Here is a 26,997-nt window from a genome sequence, read left to right on the forward strand (position 1 = left end):
TCGATTTTTTTTTTTATTTTAGTACTTCATTTTTTTAGGTTTGATTTTAGTACTCATCGTTAGTCCATATTTATCAAGTGATGACGTGATAGATAGAGTGTCATATCGTGTTGGGATAGACCAAGTTATAGATCATTGCATTTTTATGTCATTTATCTTTTCTTAAAAAAATTAATAAAGATTGTTTAATAAATTTTTTTAAAAAAACATATGAAAAGAGAGGCATTGAGGTCTTTGTAGAAACCTAAATCTCCTTCTTTTCCGTTCAACACTTAACCATTACGATTAGAGAGAAACAAGCGGATTCATTCGCATTATCATCTTCCTTTTCTCTAGTTCTCATTTTCCCCTCAACCTCTGATGTGGACTCCCTTTACACCCTCAAAATCATCTTCCACATCCTCAACTCCAATTCCATCCAATATGCTGCCCAATGTTGTCTGAAATTCACAAATACATGCCATCTTTGTCAAAGCATGAGCCTCCTTCTATCATTTTGGTTAATTGGGGCAAGCACATAGACCTTCGCAAAACTCTCAACCTCTGCCCCCAACATGTGCGCTTTCATCATCATCGACAACCACTGCCCCATCCACCCTCATAACTTAGTGACCAAAACAATGCCATCGTGCTACTCTTCACTAAAGAGGATGAGCACCAATCTGATCATGCTTACGATTTCAATTTAATATGTTTTTTTTTTAATTTAACAATAATTTTTTATATTAAAAAAGGTAAATGACATGAAAATACATGGGAGAACAATTCAGCCAACTCCAACATGATTTGTCACTCATGATATGGCATTCTAAAATAAAGATGACCATAAAAATGTTTTATCCAATGTAATTTTGAACCAACAATAAATATTAAAATTGACCATAAAAAATGTGAGATACTAAAATAAAAAAAAATGGATCATTTATAAAGTAAAATAAAAATGAACTATTTTATATGTATGACAAATATATTTAAACCTACAAAAATTATGTTTTTGCCATTGTTGATAATGATTAAAGGTGTAGGTATCAGGAAAGAATGGTACTCCACGTCAAAGACTAAACTGAATTATCATAATTTTATAGCACCGGTATTTTTTTTCAGTCTTTATTGCAATAAGCTTGTTAATGAGATAAAATTATGATTAGGACCAATCAACCACTCTCATACATCGCCAACTCGAAACTCGATAATCTATTTGTATTGCTATTTTATAATAGAGCTCCCAAATAAGAGAGAAAGAAAGACATAAACAAGTCTCTTTTGAAAAAAAAACAGAGAAAGAAAAGAGAAACTGACAAAAATAATTAGCTTTGGAGTTGGTACAGAATTCTTCCAAGTTAACTAGAAATTTTGAATTCAAAACCAGTACATACAATTAATATGCCGTTGGTACAAGCAGATGATTGAATTTTTTAAGTAAGCTTTTATGTTTGAATTTTATAAATAAAAAAAATATGTTTAAAATGAAAAATTCTATTAAAAAAGTATTTTTTAATGGAAATTAATTATTAACAAAGTTAATGAAAAAAATTATTTGCATACATCTGCATTAAATTTAAACTAGCATCCATTCTATTTAAAAACAACAGTTGGATTATAAACTCCAAACAAAACTTTAATAATGATCATTCTCTAAACAAAATTGCCACCTTAATACTTGTCGTTTCATTGCAAAGCATTAGCTTCCACTGTCTAGGCCGGCTTAATTTTTTAAAACCTAAAACTTGTCTCTTACGGATGAAACTCCTTCCACCAGAAATCTCTTCTTTTTCTTGTTCTTCTTTCTCTGCTACCACTTTCCACTCTCAGAACCCATCAGCATGAAGCTTCCATTTCCCGCCATTTTTCTCATCTTCATCTTCTTCCTCCCTTCCTCCACCACCGGCGCGGGCATCGACACCATTTTCCGCCTTATTCGGATCCAAGACCGCGAGAGGGCTCCCCCTTCGGTCCAAGAAGCCGCCGCGCGCGGCGTTCTTCTCCGCCTGCTGCCATCTCACTCCTCCAGCTTCGAATTCCGGATACTCTCCAAGGTATCTCTATTCTTTTATTGTTATTGTTGTTGCTTAGTTGATTCTTGATTAGGTAACAGAAGTAGTTATTGAGTTTCTTTTTTTTCTTTTCAATGTTTTGTTTATGACAGAAGCAATGCGGTGGTGAATATTGCTTCAAGATAAAAAACCATCCTTCTTTCACAAAAGCAGGGGATCCTCAAATCCTGTATGTTACTTGTGAATTTCTTAGTTAACAAAGTGAGAGAGGGAGTGTTTCTCATTTGAATTTGAGAGCAAACATAGTCAACGATAACCCTCTCCCTAAGCAAACTAATTACTAGGTATTATATTAATTATTGACTTAAATCTCAATTAATTTGTAGGTACCTAAATTATTTTAGATATTTTTTAAAATGTCTCTGTATTTTGAAAGTTTGTTATTAAATTTTTTAATTTATAAATCATTTTTAAGTGGATTCTTAGCTAGGATTATGTTAGTAATTCATACACTAGTTAATTACTAGTTGAATATATCTGTAAAAAAAATTACTAGTTGAATATATTAGTATAATATAGAATACATGATTTGGGGAGGGAGACTTTTATTTTATTTTTTTCAATCTCTCATTTAGTTTATTATTTATATTTTTTCTCTCATTTTAGAATGACTTCCACTCATAATTATTAAGAATAAAAAAGTTTTTTACTCCTTTTATCTGCACTTGAATTTTTATTTTTATTTAATTTTAAATTATACAATTATAATATATAATTGATTAATAAGTCTTTTGTATATTTAATAAAATTACAGTGAGGGCGAAGGAATTTTGTTCGGTTGATTGAATAGTGCGTCTAACTTGTTATAAATTTTCTGGATTCAATATGCTAGTAAAAAAATCGTAATAAGGGACCACATTAAAATAAAAAATTTAAATTTCAAACTGGAGAAATATGCTTAATAGTCTAACTTCTTTTATACCTTTCTTTTACAGGGAATAAAGTGAGACCATTTCAATTGAGTTTTTATTTTTTTTATGGAAGTTGTATAAAATCTCAAGAGGATTTTTTTTTTACTAACCAAAAATTGTTGATACAATTGATTGATACAATTGATTCAATACTTGAATCTTGTAATTAAAATTGGAGTTTGATCTTTGATTTAGACATGAAATTATATAAAAATATGATTTTATCTTAAAATATATTAACTCGGCGGAATGAAATTAGTTGAGTGTCAATGAAATAAAAATAAGAAGCACAATCTTGGTTAGACCAAAAAATTAATTCTTTTACTAGAGGGGCAACATGAATTTTACCTGAGAGAAGAGCGTTTACTGCTTTGCTGTTAACATTTTATTACGGCTTACTGTAGTTGTTGAATTTGGTGCATGTCCTTTTATTATTAGTTTCTAAATTTTAAAATTGTTTTTTCTTGTCACAACATTTTGTTAAATTACTTTTTTTTTTCATGATGTAATAAATTAATATTTTGTGATAATGTTTATTTTGTAGTCCCTTTTGAATTTATATTTTAAAATTATTATAAAATTGTAAAAAAAATACTAAAAAATATTATAAAATATTAATTTATTGTGTGTGAAACTAAAAAAATAATTTATCAAAAAAAATATTTAAAAATTTGAGAGACTACTGACACTAAAACAGTAAGCCCCTATGACCATTTTGAATCCCCAAGCAGGATTGAAGGCACAACTGGAGTGGACATTGTGGCCGGTCTGCACTGGTACCTCAAGCACTGGTGCGGTTCCCACATTTCATGGGACAAAACCGGTGGCTCCCAGCTATTTTCCGTACCCAATGTGGGACTTCTTCTCCCGCGCGTTCACCACGCAGGGGTCTCTGTTCAGAGGCCTGTTCCGTGGAGCTATTACCAAAACGCCGTTACATCTAGCTGTAAGCTACTACTTCTTTTTCGAGTCTTCGTCATGTCATGTGGAATTTGATGTCACAAGATTTCATTTCGTTTTCATCATGTGGTTTCATAATCTCATTTTACTTTATCTGGTGTTGGAAGATTCTTTCGCTTGGTGGGACTGGGAAAGATGGGAAAGAGAAATTGACTGGATGGTCCTGCATGGTGTCAACTTGCCGCTTGCGTTTACTGGACAAGAGGCTATCTGGCAGAAAGTGTTCCAGGTCTTTTTTCTTGCCAATTTGCATTAAAAATTAATTATTGGTTTGGGTTTGGCATTGTAACATTTTGTGTGTTAGAGTGAGTTGTTGCAAAAGTGATTTTACAAAGGGTGTTTATATTCTAGAAGGAAGCTAGTAGCAAAACTTTGTATAAAATGTTTTATCCAATGCAAATGCTACCTAAAGTTGCTTAACTCAAAATCAATTTGGGGCTCTGAATCAATTCTTTAACATGAGATTAAACTGTGAACATTTACTTAAAATCACGTTGGCTGGTCCTTTAACGTGATTTTGCACAACTCAACCTGCAAAAAGCACACTTTATCACTCAGAAACTTTCTGAAGAAGGTTTTTGTAGTAATAAATAAATAAATGAAATACTATTTTGGTCTGTAAAGGATTTGGGGTCGGTTTAGTTAGTTTTTACAAAATGGAAATCATGGTTTTTAAAAATGTCGATCAATTTTGTCATTTCCAGGGACTAAAATGATGTCCTAAGAAAGGACTAAATTAATCAGTTTTTTCATCTAAATTGATGTCAGTTTTGTTGATCATTTGATGTTAATAATGATATAAAGATGAACAGCTTGATTCAGCACCTTAACTATATGATTGGCTTGTTTGTTCAAATTATCACGGGTATTGTACATCTTAACTCTGCTCCATGAAGTATTACTTAGATAGCTGACTTTATGTTCAACTTCCAGGAGAAATTTAACATGACCACTTCTGATTTGGATGATTTCTTTGGAGGTCCCGCATTCCTTGCTTGGTCCCGCATGGGGAATTTACATGGGTGAGTGGTAGAATTCACAGGCTTCTTGTTTCACTTTAATAATTCACTTGTTTTTAGCTTAATGTTGATAAGTGAAATTTAAATAACTTAGGTGGACACTAGAATAATGCATATGTAATTGCTCAAACCTTTCAGTGTCATTGTGAAATTGTCATGTTTGATTCTTTTAGCAAAACCTCTTTCTCTGTTCCTTGAGTTTCATTGTCATCTTTCCTAGATCAGGATGTCATAGTTTTAGAGAATATGTTATCTATTTTGAATGATAATGCAATTCCAGATGGGGTGGACCACTGCCACAGAGCTGGTTTGATCAACAATTAATCTTACAGAAGAAAATTCTAGCCAGAATGTTTGAGCTTGGAATGACACCAGGTACCCCATTACAGCATTGTCATTAATATTGACTCATCCAACTTACAACAATAAATTATTGTTGATCTTTATGCAAACTACAAAATACCCTGTGACAAATAATAGCAATACTCTTTTGATTGAAGTCCATTTCTGGAAGTAAAACTTCTAAATACTGAATAATTGTTTTTCAGTCCTGCCAGCCTTTTCTGGTAATGTCCCTGCTGCACTGAAACATATATTTCCATCAGCAAAAATAACACGGTTGGGAAATTGGTGAGTAGATCTATGTACATGTTGAATTTAACCTGAATGTTATTAATCTATTTCTAAAACAACCACACTGGTTTAAGAATTTAACTGACACTGTTTTGAAGATTCAGCCATAGGATATTACTTTAAGAATATTGGGAAGTTGATAAGTATCAATGACAATGCCCTTGAAAGGTCCTTTTGTGAAGAAAAATGAAAATCAGTTAACTTGTATGTTTAGCACCTGTGCACTCTTAACCAACCTACGAAATGTAATAATGTCATCTTACACCCTAAAAAATAGACAACTTTCCTAGGCTGGTAATGCTTAATAATAAAGATGTTTATGGCTTTAACACCCACTACCAATCCCTGAGATCAATCATGATGACTGTATTGAATCCTTGCAGCCTTTGATTTTGCTTTATTCAATATTGTTAACAAACTTATTTTGATTCTAGTGAGAGAATGAGTAGTGAGAGAAACAATGAGAGAGAGAGAAACAATGAGTGGGTAAGTGTTAGGAACAAAGGGAGGGGTAGAGAGAGAGGTGGAGAGTGGGAGAGAAAGGATCCCAACGCAACTACGTCGGACATAAGGATGGACAACATCCTCGCTTTACTCGGGCAAATTGGAGGGAGAGATCCGGCATCTCATCCTTCTATTTTACAAGATTCCCAGAAGATGCAACAAAAGAGGATCTTTGGGTCCAGTTCAAAAAGTGGGGGGATGTGAGGGAGGTTTTTATCTCTAAATAGAGAAACAAAGGTGGTAGGAGGTACGGTTTTGTGCGGTTCAGAGGGGTGACTGATGAGCGCAGCCTGGAAAGGCATTTGGATAACATTATGGTTGGAGGATTGAAGTTGTACGCGAATATTCCAAAGTACGGGAGAGAGATGACGAGAAAGGCAGAATACAGAAAAGAAATCAAAATGCAGGCAGATGATGACAAACATGAAACGGAAGCAGCTGGACAAAGGCAACCACAGCATAGGATACCTTCGATATAGTGCGCGACGGTGGTGGCTACCAACACCAGGAACTCAGGGCAAAGGTGGACTTATGAGAACGTGTTCTACAGACACGATGGATCACAATCAATGGTCCAGATCGAAATCTTGACGGGGGAGAAGAAGTGGTTCAACGATGCCTGGGTGGGCCGGTTGAAGAACTTGGCAACATTCGACAGACTTGAGGATGAAATCTTGTGGGACGTAGGAGCAGATGTTATGCCAAAATACCTAGGGGATGACATGGTGCTGTTATTTGGCCTCACTGATATCAGAGCAGAACAGTTGACCAAGGAAGAGGATATAAACGGGTCCTCCTTGTTTCATTCGCTGGAGAAATGGAACCTGAGGATGTGAACAGGACACAAACTGGTCTGGGTTCAATGTTGGGGCATTCCGTTAATAGCTTGGGACATGGCGCAAATCCAGAAGATTGTGGCAACGATAGGGGACATGGTGGAGGTGGACGATGACGTTGAAGAGTTTTGGAGGTTGGATAGGGCAAGGGTACTTATCAGAACCTCGTGGAGGCCCATAATCCAACACACAATGAACGTGCACATTGGCGGGGAGGTATACAAAGTCCATATAGTGGAAGAAAATGGGAACGGTGCTGCAAAGTGCAATTGCAGATTCAGGAGTGGCCTTGGGTCTTCGGAGTAAATCGACTTCGACGACAGCGACATCGGAACTCCAGTATCGAAGGTGGCAGGCGCGGCGGGAGATGAAGTTGCGCCGAGGAGGCTTACCGGCAATTCGAACGACAGGTTCTCAACCCAGGGGAACACATCATTACCCATCGGTCCAAACGAAGTGGAGAAACCACTGGGTAATGACCATGGTCAGTGGGCACATTGCCACAATCAGAAAGCATGCGGGTCAGAGAACTTGCACAGAAACGAGGCAAAACACGCCGCGCGGTCCACGGTGGTGGCAGAGATCAGCTCCTGAGATGACGAACCATGCAGAGCACAAAACAAGTATGGCGACAGCCGTGGAGACACGACAGCAACGACACAATGCTTTCACCAAAAAGGAAATGTTGAATTTGAAGGGTGTCATGACATGGCAGAGTCAAACATAGTAAAAGTTAATGAAGCACGTGACCCAGAGGTGGATGGAGGTGGGCTCACAAATTTAGTGGGCCTTACTAATAGCACCAGTGCTGAAACACCACAACAGATTTGGTCCAGCCCACTAAATAATAAAAAGGAGAATACAGGTGCTTGGCTGGTGTATTCGAGAAACAGGGGGTGCAAAAAGCAGTTGGCCCAGGGTGGTGCAAATGACAAGAGGCTTGGCATAACTACTAAAACAAATTTCAAACAGCCAACAGTAGCATAATGTGGACCTGGAGAAAGAAAAAACAGGCAACAATGGCAATAAAATATTCACAGAAGCAGCACCAGTGCAAAATGAAATGCAAAATGAAAATGGGGAAGCAACATCAATCAATAATGGAGTCAGCATAGACCAGCTGGAAGAGGCAACATATCAATGGAATATGGCAAAAGAATTGGGGTGACAATTGGGACAGAGCATGACAAAATCATTGAAAGATTAAGGGCCATGGAGAAAAGAGACAGGACAGAGCCAGAGAGACTGGGAAATAGGAATATTATCCCATGAATATCATGTCTTACAATGTGAGAGGGTTAAGGAGGGGGTGAAATAGGCAGCAATTAGGAGAATGGTTAAGAAACAACAAATAGACCTGCTCTGCATTCAGGAGACTAAGAAGGAACAAATTGAGAAGACAGTGTGCCAAGCACTATGGGGGGACCTAGAAGTCAGTTGGGAAATGCAACCTACATCAAATACAGCAGGGGGACTCCTATGTTTATGGAGTGAGAAAGTTTTCAAAATGGAAAGGAAGGTTAGTGGTAGGGGGTTTATATTGCTGCAAGGGGTGTGGAAACAAGGGGCTCAGAAAGTTCACATAGTCAACATCTATTCACCATGTGATATCCATAACAAGAGAGTTCTATGGGATTCTATCAGGCAGCTGAAAAACTTAAGTCCTGGAGGCCTATGGTGCATATTGGGAGATTTCAACAATATTAGAAGCCCATCAGAAAGACTGGGCGTTTGTTAGAGGGGGGTGGTTGATAAGAATGTCAGCGAGTTCAATGACTGGATTGCGGATTTGGAAGAAAAAGTGTGGGGAGAAAATTTACTTGGATCAGACCAAATGGGTTAGCTAAGAGTAAATTGGACAGAATTCTTGTGTTTGCTGATTGGCTTACTAAATGGCCTGGAAGTACACAATTCACTTTGGCTAGGAACTTCTCAGACCACTGCCCCATTCTACTCAGCTCTAAACATGTCAACTGGGGACCCAAACCTTTCAGGATCCTTGATTGCTGGATTAAAGACAAGTCATTCAGGAAAACTGTTCAGGAATGTTGGTCAAGCACTCAGCAAAGGGGATGGGGGGGTTTTGTGCTCAAAGAGAAGATAAAAAGACTCAAGGAGAGGCTGAAGATATGGAACAAGGAGTAATTTGGTGACACACTCAAGAAGTTTCAAAATATTGAGGTTGATTTAAACAAGTTGGAAGAAGTTACAAGTGATAAACAGCTATCTTCCCAAGAACTGATGACTCGGAAAAAGTTACAGGAAGATTTATGGCTAGCTGCCCAATCACATGAGTCGTTACTGAGACAGAAGACAAGATCAAGATGGATTAGAGAAGGGGACTGCAATTCACCTTATTTCCATTTGTTGATGAATTCGAACGGCAGAAATAATGCAGTGAAAGGAATGTTGATTGATGGATCCTGGGTAGAGGAACCGACAAGAGTGAAAGAGGCAGTTCGGGTGTTTTTCTTGCAAAGATTTCAAGAATCTAAGCAATGCAGACTAGACCTGGATGGAGTCAGATTTCACAGTATTGGACAACAACAAAATGACATGCTGGTGGGGCGATTCCATGAGGATGAAACAAAGAGGGCTGTATGGGATTGTGGAAGCGAGAAAAGCCCAGGCCCAGATGGACTAAATTTTAAGTTCATCAAGGAGTTTTGGCAGCTTTTAAAACCTGATGTTATTTGATTTTTGGATGAATTTTATGTCAATGGAATTTTCCTAAAGGGCTGCAATGCATCTTTTATCGCCCTAATCCCTAAGGTGGCTGATCCACAAAATCTTAATGAGTTCAGACCGATTTCACTTATAGGCTGTATGTACAAGATTGTGGCCAAGTTGCTAGCAAAAAGGTTGAAGAAGGTAATGCCAACCATTATAGATGAAAGACAGTCCGCGTTTATAGGTGGCAGACACTTGCTGCACAACGTAATTATAGCCAATGAAGCGATGGAGGAAGCAAAGAGGTGCCAAAAGCCATGCATGGTGTTCAAAGTAGATTACGAAAAGGCATATGATTCTGTCTCTTGGAATTTTTTGTTATACATGTTACTGAGACTGGGCTTTTGCCTTAAGTGGATACAATGGATTGAGGGATGCCTTAAATTTGCCTTTGTTTCAGTATTGATGAATGGAAGCCCCTCTGCTGAATTCATCCCACAAAGAGGACTCAGGCAGGGAGATCCATTAGCGTCCCTATTGTTTAATATTGTTGCTGAAGCTCTAACCGGATTGATGAGAAAAGCTATTACAAGAATCTATTCCGTGGATTCTCAGTGGGGAAAAACAATGTGGAAGTCGGCATCTTACAATATGCTGATGATATTATATTTTTTGGTGAGACATCAATGGAAAATGTCAAGCAACCAAAGCCATTCTGAGGAGCTTTGAACTTGTATCAGGCCTCAATTAATTTTGCAAAGAGTTGTTTTGGGACAATTGGGAAACCGGACCATTGGAAGAAGGATGCTGCAAAATACATGAATTGCAACCTGTTGTCCATACCATTCATCTATTTGGGTATACCAATTGGGGCAAACCCTAGGCGTTGTGAGTTGTGGGATCCTATCATTAACAAGTGTGAGAGAAAGCTAGCAAAATGGAAACAAAGACACATTTCTTTCGGGGGGAGAGTGACCCTTATACAATTAGTCCTAACATCCATTCTCATCTTTTTCTTTTCATTTTTCAGGATACCCAATTTAGTAGTGGATAAGTTGGTCAGTATTCAACGCAAATTTTTATGGGGAGGTGAAATTGAGCAAAAGAATATTGCGTGGATTAAATGAGATACAATGTGTCTTCCAAAAGAAAAGGGGAGTCTAGGCATAAAGGACATCAAGACATTTAACATAGCACTGCTTGGAAAATGGAGGTGGGATTTATTTCAGCATCATGGGGAATTATGGGCCAGGATACTGGATTCTAAATATGGTGGCTGGAGGTGCATGGCTGAAGGAACAAGAGACAGCAATGAATCTATTTGGTGGCAGGACCTAATGGCAATGTTTAACCAACCGCAACAGGGCTCTGCCTTTCAAAATGGAATAGCTTGGAGGGTAGGATGTGGAGATAAGGCCAGATTCTAGGAGGATTGCTGGACTGGTGATGATGTATCTGTAATGATAAAATATCTTAGGGTGTATCGCATTTCTTGTTAGCAAAAGCACCTCCTTCAGCAGCTAGGCAGTCACACAGATGCAGGCTGGGAATGGAATTTCACATGGAGGAAACCCTTATTTGATAATGAAGTCGACATGGCTGACGGCTTCTTGGTGGATGTAGCACATGTTTTAATCCAGCCACATAGAGGAGATAATTGGGTGTGGAAAGCTGACCCAAATGGCCAATACTCAACACAAAGTGCATATAATATGCTGATGGGGGAATCAACGGATGAGAACTTAGATGGAGTTTTTGACGATTTATGGAAATTAAAGATCCCAACCAAATCATCTTTTTTTGCATGGAGGTTAATTAGAGACCGATTGCTAACGAAATTAAACCTGCAAAGGAGACATGTACAAATCAATGACCTGCTATGCCCATTCTGCAGGAACAAGGAGGAGGATGCAGCTCACCTTTTTTTCAGCTGCAATAAAATTGTACCTCTATGGTGGGAGCCTCTGTCTTGGGTAAATATCTCAGGCGCCTTCCCGCAAAATCCGAGACAACATTTTCTGCAGCATGGCCATGGGTTGGATGCAGGGATAAGGTTTAATAGATGGAAGTGTTGGTGGGTAGCATTAACATGAACTATTTGGCAGCAGAGGAACAAGATAGTTTTCTCAAATGAGACCTTCAATGGAAGTAAGTTGATGGATGATGCAGTATTTTTACTCTGGACATGGCTCAGATTTATGGAGAAAGATTTTGTAATACATTTCAATCAATGGTCGAGCAACCTAAGAGACGGTTTTTGTGAACAGGAGAGGGTAGCAGATATAGGATCTAGGTAGTATATTTTACTGTAACTATGTAGCTTTGGTGGCAAATTTACTGTAGGGGGTTAGTTTTAAAAACTATTTACCAATGTGGGTCTGTTTGCAAAGTTTTAACGTTGGGGGTTTGTTTTTTCAATGGATCCCGCAAGTGGCAATGGCGGGATGGCTATTCCGCCATCTGCAATGGCGAGTGTGGAGCGTGCCGCTAGTGGCACGGGCAAGACACCTGCTGATGTGGTGATCTCACCAGCTCCTTCAGCGAGACAAGCATGCCGCCTGTGCTAGTGGCGGGACATGCCACTAGCTGATAAAATATTTCACATAACAATAGCTTTTTGGCTTTTGGACCTTCGCCAAAAAGCAAAGCAGAAGAATTATAAAAGCTTCTTAATTGGTACGGTTTATTCTATGCAGCATGATTAATAATTTTACACAATTGTGAGGTAACCTGCTCGATCTTCTTCTTCCTTAAGGGTGAAGACTTAACCTCCCTAAAGGAAATAAAATGAAAAAGAAAAGAAAATTTTCAAATTTGAATTGAAAAAAAAGAAAAGTTTAAATTTTTGTCTCTACAAAATATTTTCTCTTCTATTTCTTTTTTTTTCTTCAATCAAATAAAATAAAATATATTGCTACTCTATTTTTTTTCTTTATTTTCTTTCCTTCCATCCAAACTTACCATAAATCTAATAATTTCTCATTAAATTATTAAAGAAGACAGCAAATTGGCAAACGACAAGCATGCACGTGAAATGTGGAGCACTAGTATTTAGCACGGGCGTTAGTTTTAAACTGATATAATTTTTTAAAAGATTAAATTTTTTATTAAAAATTAAAAATAAATAATATAATATTAAAAGAGGAATTTTATTGAAACAAAGTGCTTCAGCTTAGAATTAAGACAACTCTATTAGGTTGTAACAGACAACAATTTCTTGTTAGTTGTCGTTTTCAATTTTAATAAGAAGGTTTGGAAATAATCCATATATACAAAGGAGAAATGTGATATGAATCTGCTTCGCATCACCTTTTCTCAAAATATGATCGTGGCAATCTATAGGATTATCTCTTTGCTGTCTCATTTCACATGATTTCTGGTTTGATAGAGGATAGAAAATGCACTGTAGCCGTGGGAAACAGTTAGAATTTTCAGCAGGAGTCATATATATCTTTGTAACAAAATAAGCAAAATGGTAAAATATATATGCATGTCCTGCCATTCCTAGTGGCGGCATGGGCTTGGTCAGCATGTCTCGCCATTCCAACTGGCGAGATCACCACGTCACGCTCCAGGTAAGCAAGCTTATCGCCATCTTCAATGGCGGCACCCATCCTCTCGCCATTGCAGATGGCGGAACAACCATCCCGCCAATGCCACTTGCGGGATCCATAAAAAACAGACCCCCTACGTTAAAACTTTGCAAACAGACCCTGAATGGTAAATAGTTTTTAAAACTAACCCCTTACAGTAAATTTGCCTAGCTTTGGTCCCTTTCCAGACTGATTCAGGTCTGCTCATAGGAACCAAATGTCTACCTAACCCCATCATGTATCTCTAGTACCTCTGGTACTCTTATATATATACTTATTTTTGCTGAGCCAAAAAAAATATTGTTAACAGGCCAGGCTTGTACAGCAAACCTAGTTGATTCAAAATGCAGCACTAATGTGTTCTTGAACTCCAACAATCTCTGAAAACAAAACTGAAGAAAAACAGGGAACCTAGCTGTGTCGAATAGAGTACACAAATCACATATGTATGTGCAACTTAATCTAGAACATTAAAATCAGAAGAACTCTCATGATGCCTGAACCCTGAATGATGGCATGGCTCTGGAGCTAACGAAAACATTAAAAGATGACATCATAGCCTGTAATTGTATCAATTTCATGTCATATCCGCATCCATAAGCACCCACTGTACAGACTTTATTGACCCCTTTTTTCATCTTGCTATAGGTTTTCTGTCAAGAATGACCTCAAATGGTGCTGCACCTATCTTCTTGATGCAACTGATTCTTTGTTCGTTGAGATCGGGAAAGCATTCATTGAGAAGCAACTGCAAGGTGATATAAATGCTTCTTTTTTACTTCATGGCTTAGTTGCTTGGCGCAGTAATATAAGCAGCATTATTTTGTAATAAATATCCAGATACCAATTTAATTGTTTGTGATATTTGATTATCTTTTCACCCAGAGTATGGAAGAACCAGCCACATATACAACTGGTAAGTTTTTCTTTACTCATCTATTTTAAAATATATATTTTAACTTTTCATTGCTTACATATTTGCACAAATTGCTGTATTTTGGTAGAAGGAAAATTTATGGAACACTTATTCTTTTAACTCAACATGTGTCCCTCCTGGCAAGCAATGACTTTAGTTAAGTGACCTAACTTAGGTCTATGTAGTGTCCTTAGATAATATTGCATATTCTTAAATTTTTTTTCTTTCTTAATTCTTTTAAATTTTTTCTTTCTTTCTCATCAATATTATTAGAAAAAAAGGTTTGTGATAAATGGAAAAAAAATGAAGTTCTCATTAAGAATAGTTAGTCAAGTTTTAAGTTGCATTTTTACTTTATTACTTACATTTTCCTTATGAAGTTAGAATATGCAATATTAATTGTAAATATGCTATTAAATTATGTTCTGAATACAGTTATGTATTTTAAATGATATGTTGAAATATGTAAACTCTTACCATTCAATGGTTTGAGTTTTTCTAGGAGACCATGAGATTACTTTAACTCTCAAGTTTAACAATTTGTATTTGGTTGGCTTGGTGATTAGGAACAAAGGTTTAAGGGTTGAAGTGAGGAGGGGAGGGGAGAGGTCGTGGGTTGAAATCCCCCCACTAACATTCTAACAATAGCTAAAAGCTAACATTGGCTAATAAAAACAAAACAACTTTTGGTGATAAATTACACCTTTTACTAGATAAAAAAACTAACAGACCCCAGTGCTACTCCTTTTACTAGATAACGTTTATTTTTTATTTTATTGAAGACAATTGCCATCAATGTGCTGAAGTGTAAAGACATTAGTACTTTTATCATTAAAATATCTATTCAGAATTATGGTTTATATGCATATGCATCATCTTACTATAAGTTTCTATTCATAAAGGAAACTCTCATTCATTAACATAGAATATGTTGGACTGATTACAGTGATACTTTTGATGAGAACACCCCACCAGTTGATGATCCAGAGTACATTTCATCATTAGGTGCAGCAACTTTTAAAGGAATGCAGAGTGGTGATGATGATGCTGTTTGGTTGATGCAGGTGATAGAAAAGTTTATTTATTATTGTTTTGTTTAACCTTGATTTAATGCTGCTAAGTGCTAGCTTTTGTATATAAGCATAGATTTCCATGCAAGTAGACTTATGCATCCACGCATGCACCAAACTCCTAATGGATCCTATTTCATTTATGCAGGGATGGCTATTTTCATATGATCCATTCTGGAGACCTCCTCAAATGAAGGTTATATTCATAATATTTGACTTCCCAACTGTATTGATTGTTTTCACAGCAAACCTTAAAATAAGCAAAGCTTGTCTTAGATCTGGCTATGCAAACCATTTTTTCTGACAGTTTATTTTTTGTAGTTGTGTGCAAGGATTTAAATTATATTAAGCTCCATCAATGTTTATGGTTTTTTCAACTAAAATATAATTGTTGCTTTGAATCTCCATTATGCATGGAGACTGTAACTAGCAATCCACTCAAAACTTTCCTTTTCCTTTTTTCTTCCATCAGTGCTTGTGTAAGCCTGAATCATCCTTATACTTATGTGGACAGATCTATTTTTTAGTCGGTATCAATGCTTTCTAGTTATGTGTTCACCCTGGTTATTTTTTCTAACTTAATTACCATTCATATATGATGATTCTTATTTACTCTTGTTTTCAGGCCCTTTTACATTCTGTTCCTGTTGGAAAGCTGGTGGTACTTGACCTATTTGCTGAAGTAAAACCCATTTGGGTAACCTCAGAACAGTTTTATGGAGTTCCCTACATCTGGAAAGTCATTTTCCATTTTATGAAATAAAAATAATAGATGTTACATCTGTTGATGATTGTAAGCTAGTTGGATAAAATAATATATTTTTCCAGTGTTCTCATATTGTGTGATTACCTTCAGCATGCATCAAAAGTTGGAACTTAGCTCAGTCTAGCATTCAGTAGTTTAAACCAGTAATCCATAGAAAAACCTACTTTTTAATTTTATAATTGGCAACACTGTTAGTATATGAAAAGAATATAGTAACTAGAATTGGTGGACTTCCCTACAAATTGTTTGATAATAATTGCTGTGGCTTGTTATAACTTTTGTCTATAATTGTATATCAGGATATTAGAACTTTGAAATTTGTTAAGTTGATTTATGTATTTATTAGATTATCAATATATAAATAAATAATAAATTTATTTAATGTTCTTTTCACTGATTTGGTGTGTTATGCGTGTCAGGTGTATGCTGCACAATTTTGCAGGAAACATTGAGATGTATGGGATATTAGACGCAATAGCATCTGGCCCAATTGATGCACGCACAAGTAATAACTCAACAATGGCAAGTAATTTTTATTGGCGACCAATTTTATATTTAGTTTCTCACTATTGGATTATATGAATTAATTGAGGATAGATTGGTAAAAAAATAGCAAAGATGAATACAGCTCACACTAATAAAATGTTAAATTGATTTGGTGTACTATATATGATTATGATTTTATATAAAAGATAAAACACCAATATCTATCTTTCAAGTTAGGCTAAGCAATAGGCACTAAAGTCTTAATCCTGATCTAAGATTCCATACAAAATAAAGCTTATTACATCATAATATCTTAAAATAAAATACCATCTTTCTCTCTAGTTAACATATTTACTCAATCTAGGTTACTGTACAAATATTTTAATAGTCTCCCTCAGAGCTAATAATTTATTGAGCTGTTAACACAGCATAAATATTAGGCTAGCTACATAAAACTTTGGTCGAGAAAAGTCAAGAACAGCTCGAGCTAATAGTGGAGATTCTAAAGACAGAGCAATCTGAGAAAGGAAAAAGGCTAGGTTTGCAAAATCAAGGTCCTGGGACTAGGGGTATGCATGATTTGGTTTAACCAAACTAAATCTAGTTTAAAAACCAAATATATGGATTGAATTTTAAAATCAAACCACTGTTCATTTTCAAATATTTGTTTGGTTTTGAGCCGGTTTTCAAGCTGGTTTTATGGATATAACTGGATTTTGTTCGAAACTGGTTTATATTTTAAAACCAGTTTTAAAACTGGTTTTTAATTTAAAATTGGTTTTTAAAACCAAAACGTATTTTAGAAATGGTTCAAAAGTGGTTTAAAACTAATTTGAAAAGTGAATATTGAAAAAAGAAAATGTATTTAAAACCGGTTTTTATATAAAATTGGTTTAAAATCAAAACTAGTTTTTAAAACTAGATAATCAAGCCATATGTTAAGAAGGAAATTGGTTTGCTTTAAGAAACCAATTTACATTATTTGGATTTTTTAAGTGTAATTTAGTTTAGCTTGTGGTTTGGTTTAATTTGTCTGGTTTTTTTGCACAACCCTACAAACCAGGCTTCTTTGCCATGTTGTTTTTGCTAACGAGCGTTGTTCTAGTTTTCCTTTCTAAGATCGCATGTGCTTCATTGAATATAATGTGAGGCATTCTCTCAGCAAATAATCAAAGGTTGCCAGCCCGGTCCAACTTGTCATTTCCATTTTAATGCCCTGCATATGGATCATTCCAGCAATTCTATTATGCATCATTCTCTCCCTATAAGATAAGATAAAATCCCTAAGAATGATATAAGATTCTTAACAGGAATATAACACTTACCCTAAAATAATATAAATTGAGCTAATTTGTTATGTACCACCCTTCCTATAAGATATTTTAATCTAATTCTAATACTCATTAATTTGCCTCATTGGCTAAGGGGATAAAAGAAATCAATTTTCCCTTACAAGTTACAAATTAAAATCAACTTGTGAACTTGTAAGAGAATTACAAGTTACAAGTGAAAATCAACTTGTGAAGAAGTGAAATGAGAGAGCTTCTAAAAAAAGTTGAGATGTATTAGTTGATTTAACTTATGGGAGAAATTTAATCATGTTACCTTGATTCATTTTCTTCAATAAGTGTTTATCAAGATGTTTATCCAAACTTTGCCTAAATAGGTTCTCAATTGATTACCCGCTGTTCTTGTTATACTGTAACCAGAAGCATGAGAGAGGTTGTCCAACATCTTCAAAAATATGTTTATGCATTTTTCAGTTAGTTACCCTGGACAATTACGTTTTATAAATTTGAAGTCGGTGCATATATTAACATAAATAGATGTATAATCACTTTGAGTTCTACTATCTACAGATGTAATTTACTGTTCAGACTTGTTTTGAGTTGAAAAGTGTCATTTCTCAGTCTGCCCAACATGAGCAATATCTTTTCAATCTGTTATCTTCTTCACTCCCCATCAGAATATGAATCATGCACTAGATGATGTCAAAATCGTGTCATTTAGTGTGTATTTTAAGAAAGTTTATATTTTATCCCTGATTGTATTTTTATTCTTTATCACAGCTGTATATTGCTATTAATACTAGGATTATGTATTTAGAATAAATCCCATAATTATAGGGATTTGTCTCCCTAAAATTAGTTGTCCATATTTCCTAAAATAGCCAGCAGACTCATGTACATATAGGTCCAATGACCTCATAATTCTATATGAGAAAATAAAATATTATTCCTTCTAAATTTTAGATGGTATCAGAGCTCCTGATCCTTAGGAGCCTCTAACCGTGCCTGAAACCCTAAGTCGCAGCCCTCATTGCTGTGCAACCTTGAAACCTATCGCAGCCTTCATTGCTGCCTTCATTACTCATCGCAGCCTTGATCTCACCCATGACTGAAATTGTGAATCCTGTTCCTGAAATAGGGGACAAATTCCAGATTGCTGGAGAATTATAGAATATTCATTCTGCTTATCGATTAACTGGAAAAAATTATCTTAAATGGTCTCAACTCATTAGGACCATATTGAAGGGAAAAGAAAAAGGCAGTCACTTGACTGATAATGCCCCTGATGAAAAGGATGCCAAGTTCAAATCATGGGATGAAGAAGACTCCATGATCATGGCATGGCTGTGGAATTCAATGGTCCCAGAAATCAGTAAAAGGTGAAAACCTTGGGTGCCAAACAGGGAAACAAATCAGTCACAGAATATGTCAATCAACTCAAATCCCTATGGATGGAATTGGATCACTATCAAGTCATAAAAGCAAGGTGTTCAGAAGACTCAGCAATCCTTAAGGAGTACATTGAACAAGATAGAGTTTATGATTTTTTGGTAGGCCTGAATTTTGAATATGACCAGGTCCGAATCCAAATTCTAGGAAAAGAGAAAGTCCCAGGACTTAATGAAGTGATAGCCATCATCCAGAGTGAAGAAAGCAGGCGAGAACTGATGCTGGAAACCCCAAACCCCAACTGCTGAAAGCTCAACAATGATAGCTGAAGGAGGAATAGCCATGGTTGTTAACCATAAGAAAAATGGATTTCCCAATATGGAGAAAAAACATGAGGAAGTCTGGTGTACCTACTACAACAAGCCACGCCACACAAGGGAGAAGTGCTGGAAATTACATGGAAAACTCCCAAGTCGAGAATGGGGACAAAAAGGAGGTCCTAAAAAAGGGGGAGGACAAGAGCAAGCACACATTGCCAATGTTGGACATAGCGAAGAGGTTGTTCACCCAAATTATGAAGAGATAGAAAGGGTAAGATCCTTCCTTAGTAAACTGGAGAAGCCCACAGCTACGTGCTCCTTAACATATTCTGGTAAGTTTCCATTTTCTTTTGGACTTAATGTTTCAGATACACCATTTACCCACTACCGGATATTAGATTCTGGAGCCACAGACCACATGACCCCTCTACCCAAATACTTCTCCACATATTCTCCATGTCCTAGCAATCAGAAAATTTCCACAGCAAATGGAACCCTTATAACTGCAGCAGGACAAGGAGAGGCCCAAATAAGCCCATCCATAACATTAAAAAATGTCCTTCATGTTCCTAAGCTGTCAACCAATCTGATTTCTATACAAAAACTCACAAAAGATCTCTCATGTAATGTTTTTTATAGCAATTATTGTATATTACAGGACAAGAACTCGGGGAGGATGATTGGACATGCTAGAGAATGGAATGGCCTATACTACATAAAAGATCCTAATATGCCTACCAGAAGCCACTCTCTCATCTTTGAATCCACCATGACCAGCAAAGAGAAAATTCAACTATACCATTGTCGGATGGGACATCCTTCATTTCAAGTTGTAAAAGTGATATCTCCTTCCTTGTTTAAGAATTTAAATGTGGGGAGTCTGCATTGTGAGGTGTGTGAGCTTGCTAAACACAAGCGTGTATCTTTTCCTATTAGTAATAAGATGAGTTCTTTCCCTTTTTCTCTTGTTCATATTGATGTATGGGGTCCTGCTAATGTCCCTAATATCTTGGGTGCTAAATGGTTTTTAACCTTCATAGATGATTGTACTCGGATGACTTGGGTTTTCTTATTAAAACAGAAATCTGAAGTTAGCTCTATTTTTTTTTAGTTTGTCTCAATGATTAAAAATCAATTTGGAGTCAACATTAAGAGAATTAGGTCTGACAATGCTAGGGACTACTTTAATCTTGTGCTTAACTCCTTTTGTCAAAAGGAAGGGATAATCCATGAGTCTTCATGTGTTAACACACCCCAACAAAATGGGATTGTAGAAAGGAAAAAAGGGCACTTATTAAACCAAACCAGAGCCTTGCTTTTTCAAAATCATGTCCCTAAAAATTTTTGGGGGAAAGCCCTCCTTACTACCTCCTACCTAATCAATAGGTTACCCTAAAAAATCTTAGAATCAAAAAGTTCCATGCAAGTCCTATCCTCATTCTACCCACACTTGGACCCTACAAATAAACTCCAACCTAGAATATTTGGGTGTGTATACTTTGTACATGTTCATAGTAATGAAAGGGGAAAACTGGATCCTAGGGTTGTCAAGTGTGTATTCTTAGGGTACTCAACCACACAAAAGGGATACAAATGCTTTCATCCTCCATCAAGAAGATTCTATGTGTCTAGGGATGTCACCTTCAACGAACAAGAAAGCTACTTCAAGCAACCTCTTCTTCAGGGGGAGAATGTAATAGAGGGAGATGAACCTCTAATGCTTCCAAATAATGACATTTGAACCTGAAATTGGGACAACTAGCGCTGTTGTACCTGAAACTGAAAGAAGTCTAGATTCTGTAGGACCTGCACCTCAACCTAAGACTAATGGTGGGAAATTTGGAAAAAATCTGGTATATTCAAGGAGAGAAAAGGTCATTCCAGATTCTATCCATGTCCAAGAATCTGGTCCACCATCATTACATGAGGTAACATCTTCTAATCCTATAAATAATTCTAATGAGTTTGTTGCTGAAATTTTAGAAGTATAGGTGAACCAAAACCTTGACCTTCCCATTGTCCTTAGAAAAGGAACTAGAACATGCACCCAACAACCACTTTACTCTCTATCAAGTTTCCTATCCTTTAAAAAATTCTCTCCTACCCATAAAACCTTTCTCACAAACCTAAACACTACACCCACACCTTCCTCTGTATCTGAAGCATTATCTGACAGAAAATGGAAACAAGCCATGGATGTGGAAATGGAGGCGTTAAACAAGAACAAGACCTGGAAGCTTGCCACTTTGCCAACTGGATAAAAACCAGTCGGGTGTAAATGGGTATACACCATAAAGTATCGAGTTGATGGGACTATTGAACGCTACAAGGCAAGGTTATTGGCCAAAGGATCCACTCAGACATATGGAGTGGATTACTTGGAAACATTTGCCCCAGTTGCTAAGATGAACACGGTCAGAGTAATATTGTCATTAGCAACAAACCTTGATTGGGACTTGCAGCAGTTTGATGTGAAGAATGCATTCCCCCTGGTTATGATGAACAGGTTGCTATGATGGACAGGTTGCTATTGAAGAAGAAATATACATGGAGTTACCCCCTGGTTATGATGGACAGGTTGCTATTGGAACTGTTTGCAAGCTAAAAAAGGCTCTATATGGGCTGAAACAATCCCGGAGAGCATGGTTTGGAAGATTCACCAAAGTTATGACAAGTTTGGGCTATAAACAGAGCTAAGGTGATCACAATTTATTCATCAAACATTCAGTTTTAAGGGAAGTAACAGTATTACTGGTGTATTTAGATATTATAGTAACTGGGGATGACAAAAGGGAGCAACAAGAGTTAAGTCAATGCCTTGTCACAAAATTTGAGATTAAGACATTAGGAAGACTTAAATATTTTTTGGGAATTGAAGTGACCCATTCTAAGAAAGGAATCTTCATATCTCAACAAAAATACATCACTGACTTGCTTAAAGAAACAGGTAAAACAGCTTGCAGACCAGCAAGTACTCCAGTTGATCCAAACATAAAGTTAGGAAGTGCAGAGGAGGATATTGCCGTGGACAAGGAAATGTATCAGAGACTTGTGGGCAAACTTATTTACTTATCCCATACTAGGCTAGACATTGCTTTTGCTGTAAGCTTAGTCAGCCAATTTGTGCACCAATCAAAGGAAGCACATTTACAAGCTGCCCTTAGAATTGTTCAATATTTACAAGGGACTCCAGGAAAAGGGATTTTGTTCAAACGAAACAAGAGTGTAAGTCTTGAAGCATATACGGATGCTGATTATGCTGGGTCAGTTGTGGATAGGAGATCAACTACTGGATACTGCACTTTCCTTGGTGGAAACTTGGTGACTTGGAAGAGCAAAAAACAAAGTGTAGTAGCTGGATCAAGTGCTGAAGCAGAATTTTGAGCAATGGCCCAAGGAATATGTGAACTTCTATGGCTGAAGATTATATTGGAAAACTTAAAGATAAGGTGGGATGAACCTATGAGGTTATATTGTGACAAATCTGCAATTAGTATAGCCCACAATCTAGTGCAACATGATAGAACCAAACATATTGAGGTGGATAGACATTTTATCAAAGAAAAGCTAGACAATGGCTTGATTTGCACTCCATATGTGTCCACTCAAAATCAACTTGCAGATATACTCACCAAGGGGCTGAATTGTATCAACTTTGAAAGAATTATATCCAAGCTGGGAATGGAGAACATTTATTCATCAGTTTGAGGGGAAGTGTCAAAATCGTGTCACTTAGTGTGTATTTTAAGAAAGTTTATATTTTATCCCTGATTGTATTTTTATTTTTTATCACAACTGTGTATTGCTATTAATACTAAGATTATGTATTTAGAATAAATCCCATAATTATAGGGATTTGTCTCCCTAGAATTAGTTGTCCATATTTCCTAAAATAGCAAGCAGACTCATGTACATATAGGTTCAATGACCTCATAATTCTATATGAGAAAATAAAATATTATTCCTTCTAAATATAAGAGATGATATTACTTTCACAAGTCATTCTGCTAATAATTTTTTATACTTTAATACTTATTGTTACCTATTTGATTTTGTGAAGGTTGGAGTTGGAATGTCTATGGAAGGTATAGAACAGAATCCCATTGTCTATGATTTGATGTCAGAAATGGCATTTCAGCACAAGAAAGTTGATGTTAAGGTAAAAGTGAGAGAATCTTTGGTGCCAAGAGATTGTATTTATTTCACTCATGGTTTTCCTATGTTCTCCTGCTAGGAGGACCTTGTGTAACCTGTGGAACCCCCCATACTGTGGGTGGCCAGTTCTGTTGAATGTAGATTGTACTTTTATTGTTTGCCAAGTTTCATTTAGGAGAAACTTTCTACCACACCAATTTAATTATCCACCTCTACTAGTTAATTTTTGGCTTCAGATGTAATTCCAACTTTCTGTCTTTTTTCTCTCCTCCCATGCATGCAATTACATATTCACAGAACAATAGAATATTTATGAACCCCATTTTGCAGATAATTTTTATCAGAAGCTATATATTTGCCTTAACATTGAGAAAATCATCGTAACCAAGGGAACAATATAGTAAATATACTATATTCTTTTGACAAATGTTTTTACCCAATTCCTCTTGGTAGTTTTATTTGATATATCTGATAGGTTATTTGGGTTTAACAATATATTATGCAGGAAAGTATGCTTGTATGTATTGTTCATTATAGCTCTGATACAACCGCAGTAGGAGCCCAATTTAGCTTACTATAGCTCTGTCATTTGTCCTTTACAAGTGTGTTTGGTTTCTGCTGTTAATATCTGAAGTTGTAAGCAGTGCATACCTTCCGCTGAATCCATGCTTTCTTTTGTGTTTTTTCACCTGTTAAGAGCACAATAAATATATCCTTTAAATGCTTTCAAATACGTAAAAATGTTTTATTTTCCATTAATAACTAACCATTTTGTTCCCTTTAGTACTACTTATACATCAGGCTCAAAGGATAGAAAACCCTTCTTTTATTTCATATATCCGTCTTCAGTCTTAACTAACATGATAATGTTTTTAGATTGAAATGCATGATGATCATTCCTTTTTCAGGCATGGGTTGATATGTATTCAACTAGACGATATGGACAGACACTTCCTTTAATACAAGAGGGATGGAACGTCTTATATCACACCATTTACAATTGCACTGATGGAGCATATGTAAGTACTTGGTTGATACTTATAACCTGCTTCAGATTAGTAATTTCTTTCAGTTATTCCTGCAATAGAAGACCTATGTAATTACGTGTTCAATGCTTCTCATTTACTGTCTTCCCTTTATTACTGTATCTTTCCCTTTATGATGCATTTATACAACAACAAAGCCTTATCTCACAAAGTTGTGATGCATTTATGTTAACAAAACAAAAATGGTGTTGTATTTCATTATGCCCTTGATACATATAAAGCAAGAAACAGAAAGGATACATCACATTGCTTTGACTACTTATTTTCTCTCCTTTAATCGGACCAACCAACCGACAACTTGTTCACAAATGACAATCTGAACTGCACATTTTATGCTCAGTTCTAGTCCTAACTAATCATGAATAGATTAGTATATCATATTTTAGTTTTAACCAGATATTCTTGGTGTATGGGAACAGGACAAAAACAGAGATGTCATCGTAGCATTCCCAGATGTTGACCCTTCCTTAATTTCAGTACAGCATGAGCAGTCTCACCACAATGACAAGCCCTACTCAGGAACAATTATCAAGGAAATAACTGATTCATTTGATCGACCGCATTTATGGTATCCAACTTCTGAAGTAATTTATGCATTGGAACTATTTATAACTAGTGGAGATGAACTTTCTAGATGCAATACTTATAGGTAAGACTGAAAAGTTGGCTATACAAGAATTCTTGCTCTTGTTTCAGAACTCAGCTGAATGTAACTCAATAGTCTTACCATATGTTGAGATTTAATATCCAGATCCATGATATTTATTCTTTACTCAGGTATGACCTAGTTGATCTGACTAGACAAGTCTTGGCAAAATATGCTAATGAATTGTTCTTTAAGGTCATAGAGGCATATCAATCACATGATATCCATGGAATGACCCTCCTCAGCCAGAGATTTCTGGACCTAGTGGAAGATTTGGACACACTATTGGCTTGCCATGATGGTTTTCTTCTGGGACCTTGGTTAGAAAGCGCAAAGCAACTAGCTCTAAATGAAGAACAGGAGAGACAGGTTTGATATACTTTAATATCATTGGTGCATATTTTTCAATCCATCTGTCTTATACTTCTATTGATGTAACATTTACAGTTTGAGTGGAATGCTAGAACACAAATCACCATGTGGTTTGACAACTCAGATGAGGAAGCCAGTCTGCTTCGTGACTATGGTATGAAAAACAGTTGATACCGTGCTACTCGGCTACTCCCTCCAATCTTGATTATGAGCAAAAAAAGACACATGTCACATTTATTAAAAAAATTAGTGAACTTTATTAAATTGTGTCATTTCTAATTAAAAAATAAACATTTTCCCTTAACTATCATTCATTGGAACTTTGATATCAAGCATAAAAAATGTTTTTGACCTTATTAAATGAAGGATAATTTAGAGACAATCTCATTAAATAAGACAGATAATTGAGATTTGCTTATATTTGAGACAAAAAAAAAAAAGAAACTTTTGTACTTGTATTCAAGACCGGTGGGAGTATATTATTTAACTTGTTATTCACTATAGGGGATGTGCTGGCCTTTGCTGCAACAATACTAAAGTAAAGGCTAAAGTAAAGGCTTTTTGGTCTTTTGTTTTTGTAAATAGTAATCACTCCCCTCTTTATGAATAGCTTTTCTGGAAGGAAAGGAAAATAAAAGCTCTGCGATGTTTAGTTATGTTGTTTAACTTCTTTCCACAGGAAACAAGTACTGGAACGGGCTTCTACATGATTACTATGGTCCCAGAGCTGCTATTTATTTCAAATATTTAAGAGAAAGCTTAGAGAGTGGTGAAGATTTCAAGCTAAGGGGATGGAGGAGGGAGTGGATTAAGCTTACTAATGAATGGCAAAAGCGTAGGAATATTTTCCCAGTGGAAAGTAGTGGAGATGCACTAAACACTTCAAGGTGGCTCTTTAACAAATACCTGAACCTGAGCAATCCTGAAACAAAGCTTGTACTGGAGTTGAACTGAACGCAAATCAACGAAATTTCTATAAACTATGCTTACATGTTTATATGAAGCCAAGACCATCTCGTTAATCCAGTTCACTTATCTCTAGATTTTCATTTTCCATACACTGATACACCGATGCCAATTTTCTTTTTGAAAATATTTGCCAATGTGGAAAGGAAACTATAGCTTTCCAGTTCGTGCAAATTGCAAAATACTATAAAGTAGGCAAATGTGCGGTGCCAGCTATTTCCTGTTATATGTTACGCGGAGAATTACCAATAGCCTTATCTTATAATTTATTGATGGGAAATTGATGCATTTGTTTAAACTTAATTAAAGCACAATCAGTGAAGCAAACTCTGTCGACCTGACAACCTTAATTGGTTGATATAATTTTTTATTATTATTGAATCAAATTTTCTAAAT

At 36.1% G+C, this 26,997-nt stretch overlaps 1 protein-coding gene across 1 annotated transcript; it reads left to right on the forward strand.

Annotated features, from left to right (window-relative positions):
* Positions 1 to 1,634: 1,634 nt before the first annotated feature.
* On the forward strand, positions 1,635 to 26,643 carry LOC100791160 (alpha-N-acetylglucosaminidase). Its single transcript, XM_006581874.4, has 19 exons — positions 1,635 to 2,036; positions 2,147 to 2,223; positions 3,697 to 3,911; positions 4,033 to 4,154; positions 4,859 to 4,947; positions 5,225 to 5,319; positions 5,493 to 5,574; positions 13,829 to 13,935; positions 14,066 to 14,096; positions 15,043 to 15,160; positions 15,315 to 15,362; positions 15,792 to 15,901; positions 16,352 to 16,454; positions 23,477 to 23,575; positions 24,480 to 24,590; positions 25,037 to 25,266; positions 25,395 to 25,632; positions 25,711 to 25,789; positions 26,315 to 26,643. The coding sequence occupies exons 1-19, from the start codon at positions 1,824 to 1,826 to the stop codon at positions 26,587 to 26,589; spliced, it is 2,442 nt and encodes an 813-aa protein (XP_006581937.1). The 5' UTR covers positions 1,635 to 1,823; the 3' UTR covers positions 26,590 to 26,643.
* Positions 26,644 to 26,997: the final 354 nt, after the last annotated feature.

The sequence above is a fragment of the Glycine max genome, chromosome 6 (assembly GCF_000004515.6).
Source record: "Glycine max cultivar Williams 82 chromosome 6, Glycine_max_v4.0, whole genome shotgun sequence".
Taxonomy (NCBI): Eukaryota; Viridiplantae; Streptophyta; class Magnoliopsida; order Fabales; family Fabaceae; genus Glycine; species Glycine max.

What these genes read in the sequence shown, in the direction of transcription:
- LOC100791160 (XM_006581874.4), top strand. Translation starts at nt 1,824, where the DNA reads ATGAAGCTTCCATTTCCCGCCATTTTTCTCATCTTCATCTTCTTCCTC. An exon ending in TGAGCTTGGAATGACACCAG is followed by an intron (nt 5,320 to 5,492) that starts GTACCCCATTAC and finishes ATTGTTTTTCAG; the next exon opens with TCCTGCCAGCCTTTTCTGGT. An exon ending in GGAGACCTCCTCAAATGAAG is followed by an intron (nt 15,363 to 15,791) that starts GTTATATTCATA and finishes TCTTGTTTTCAG; the next exon opens with GCCCTTTTACATTCTGTTCC.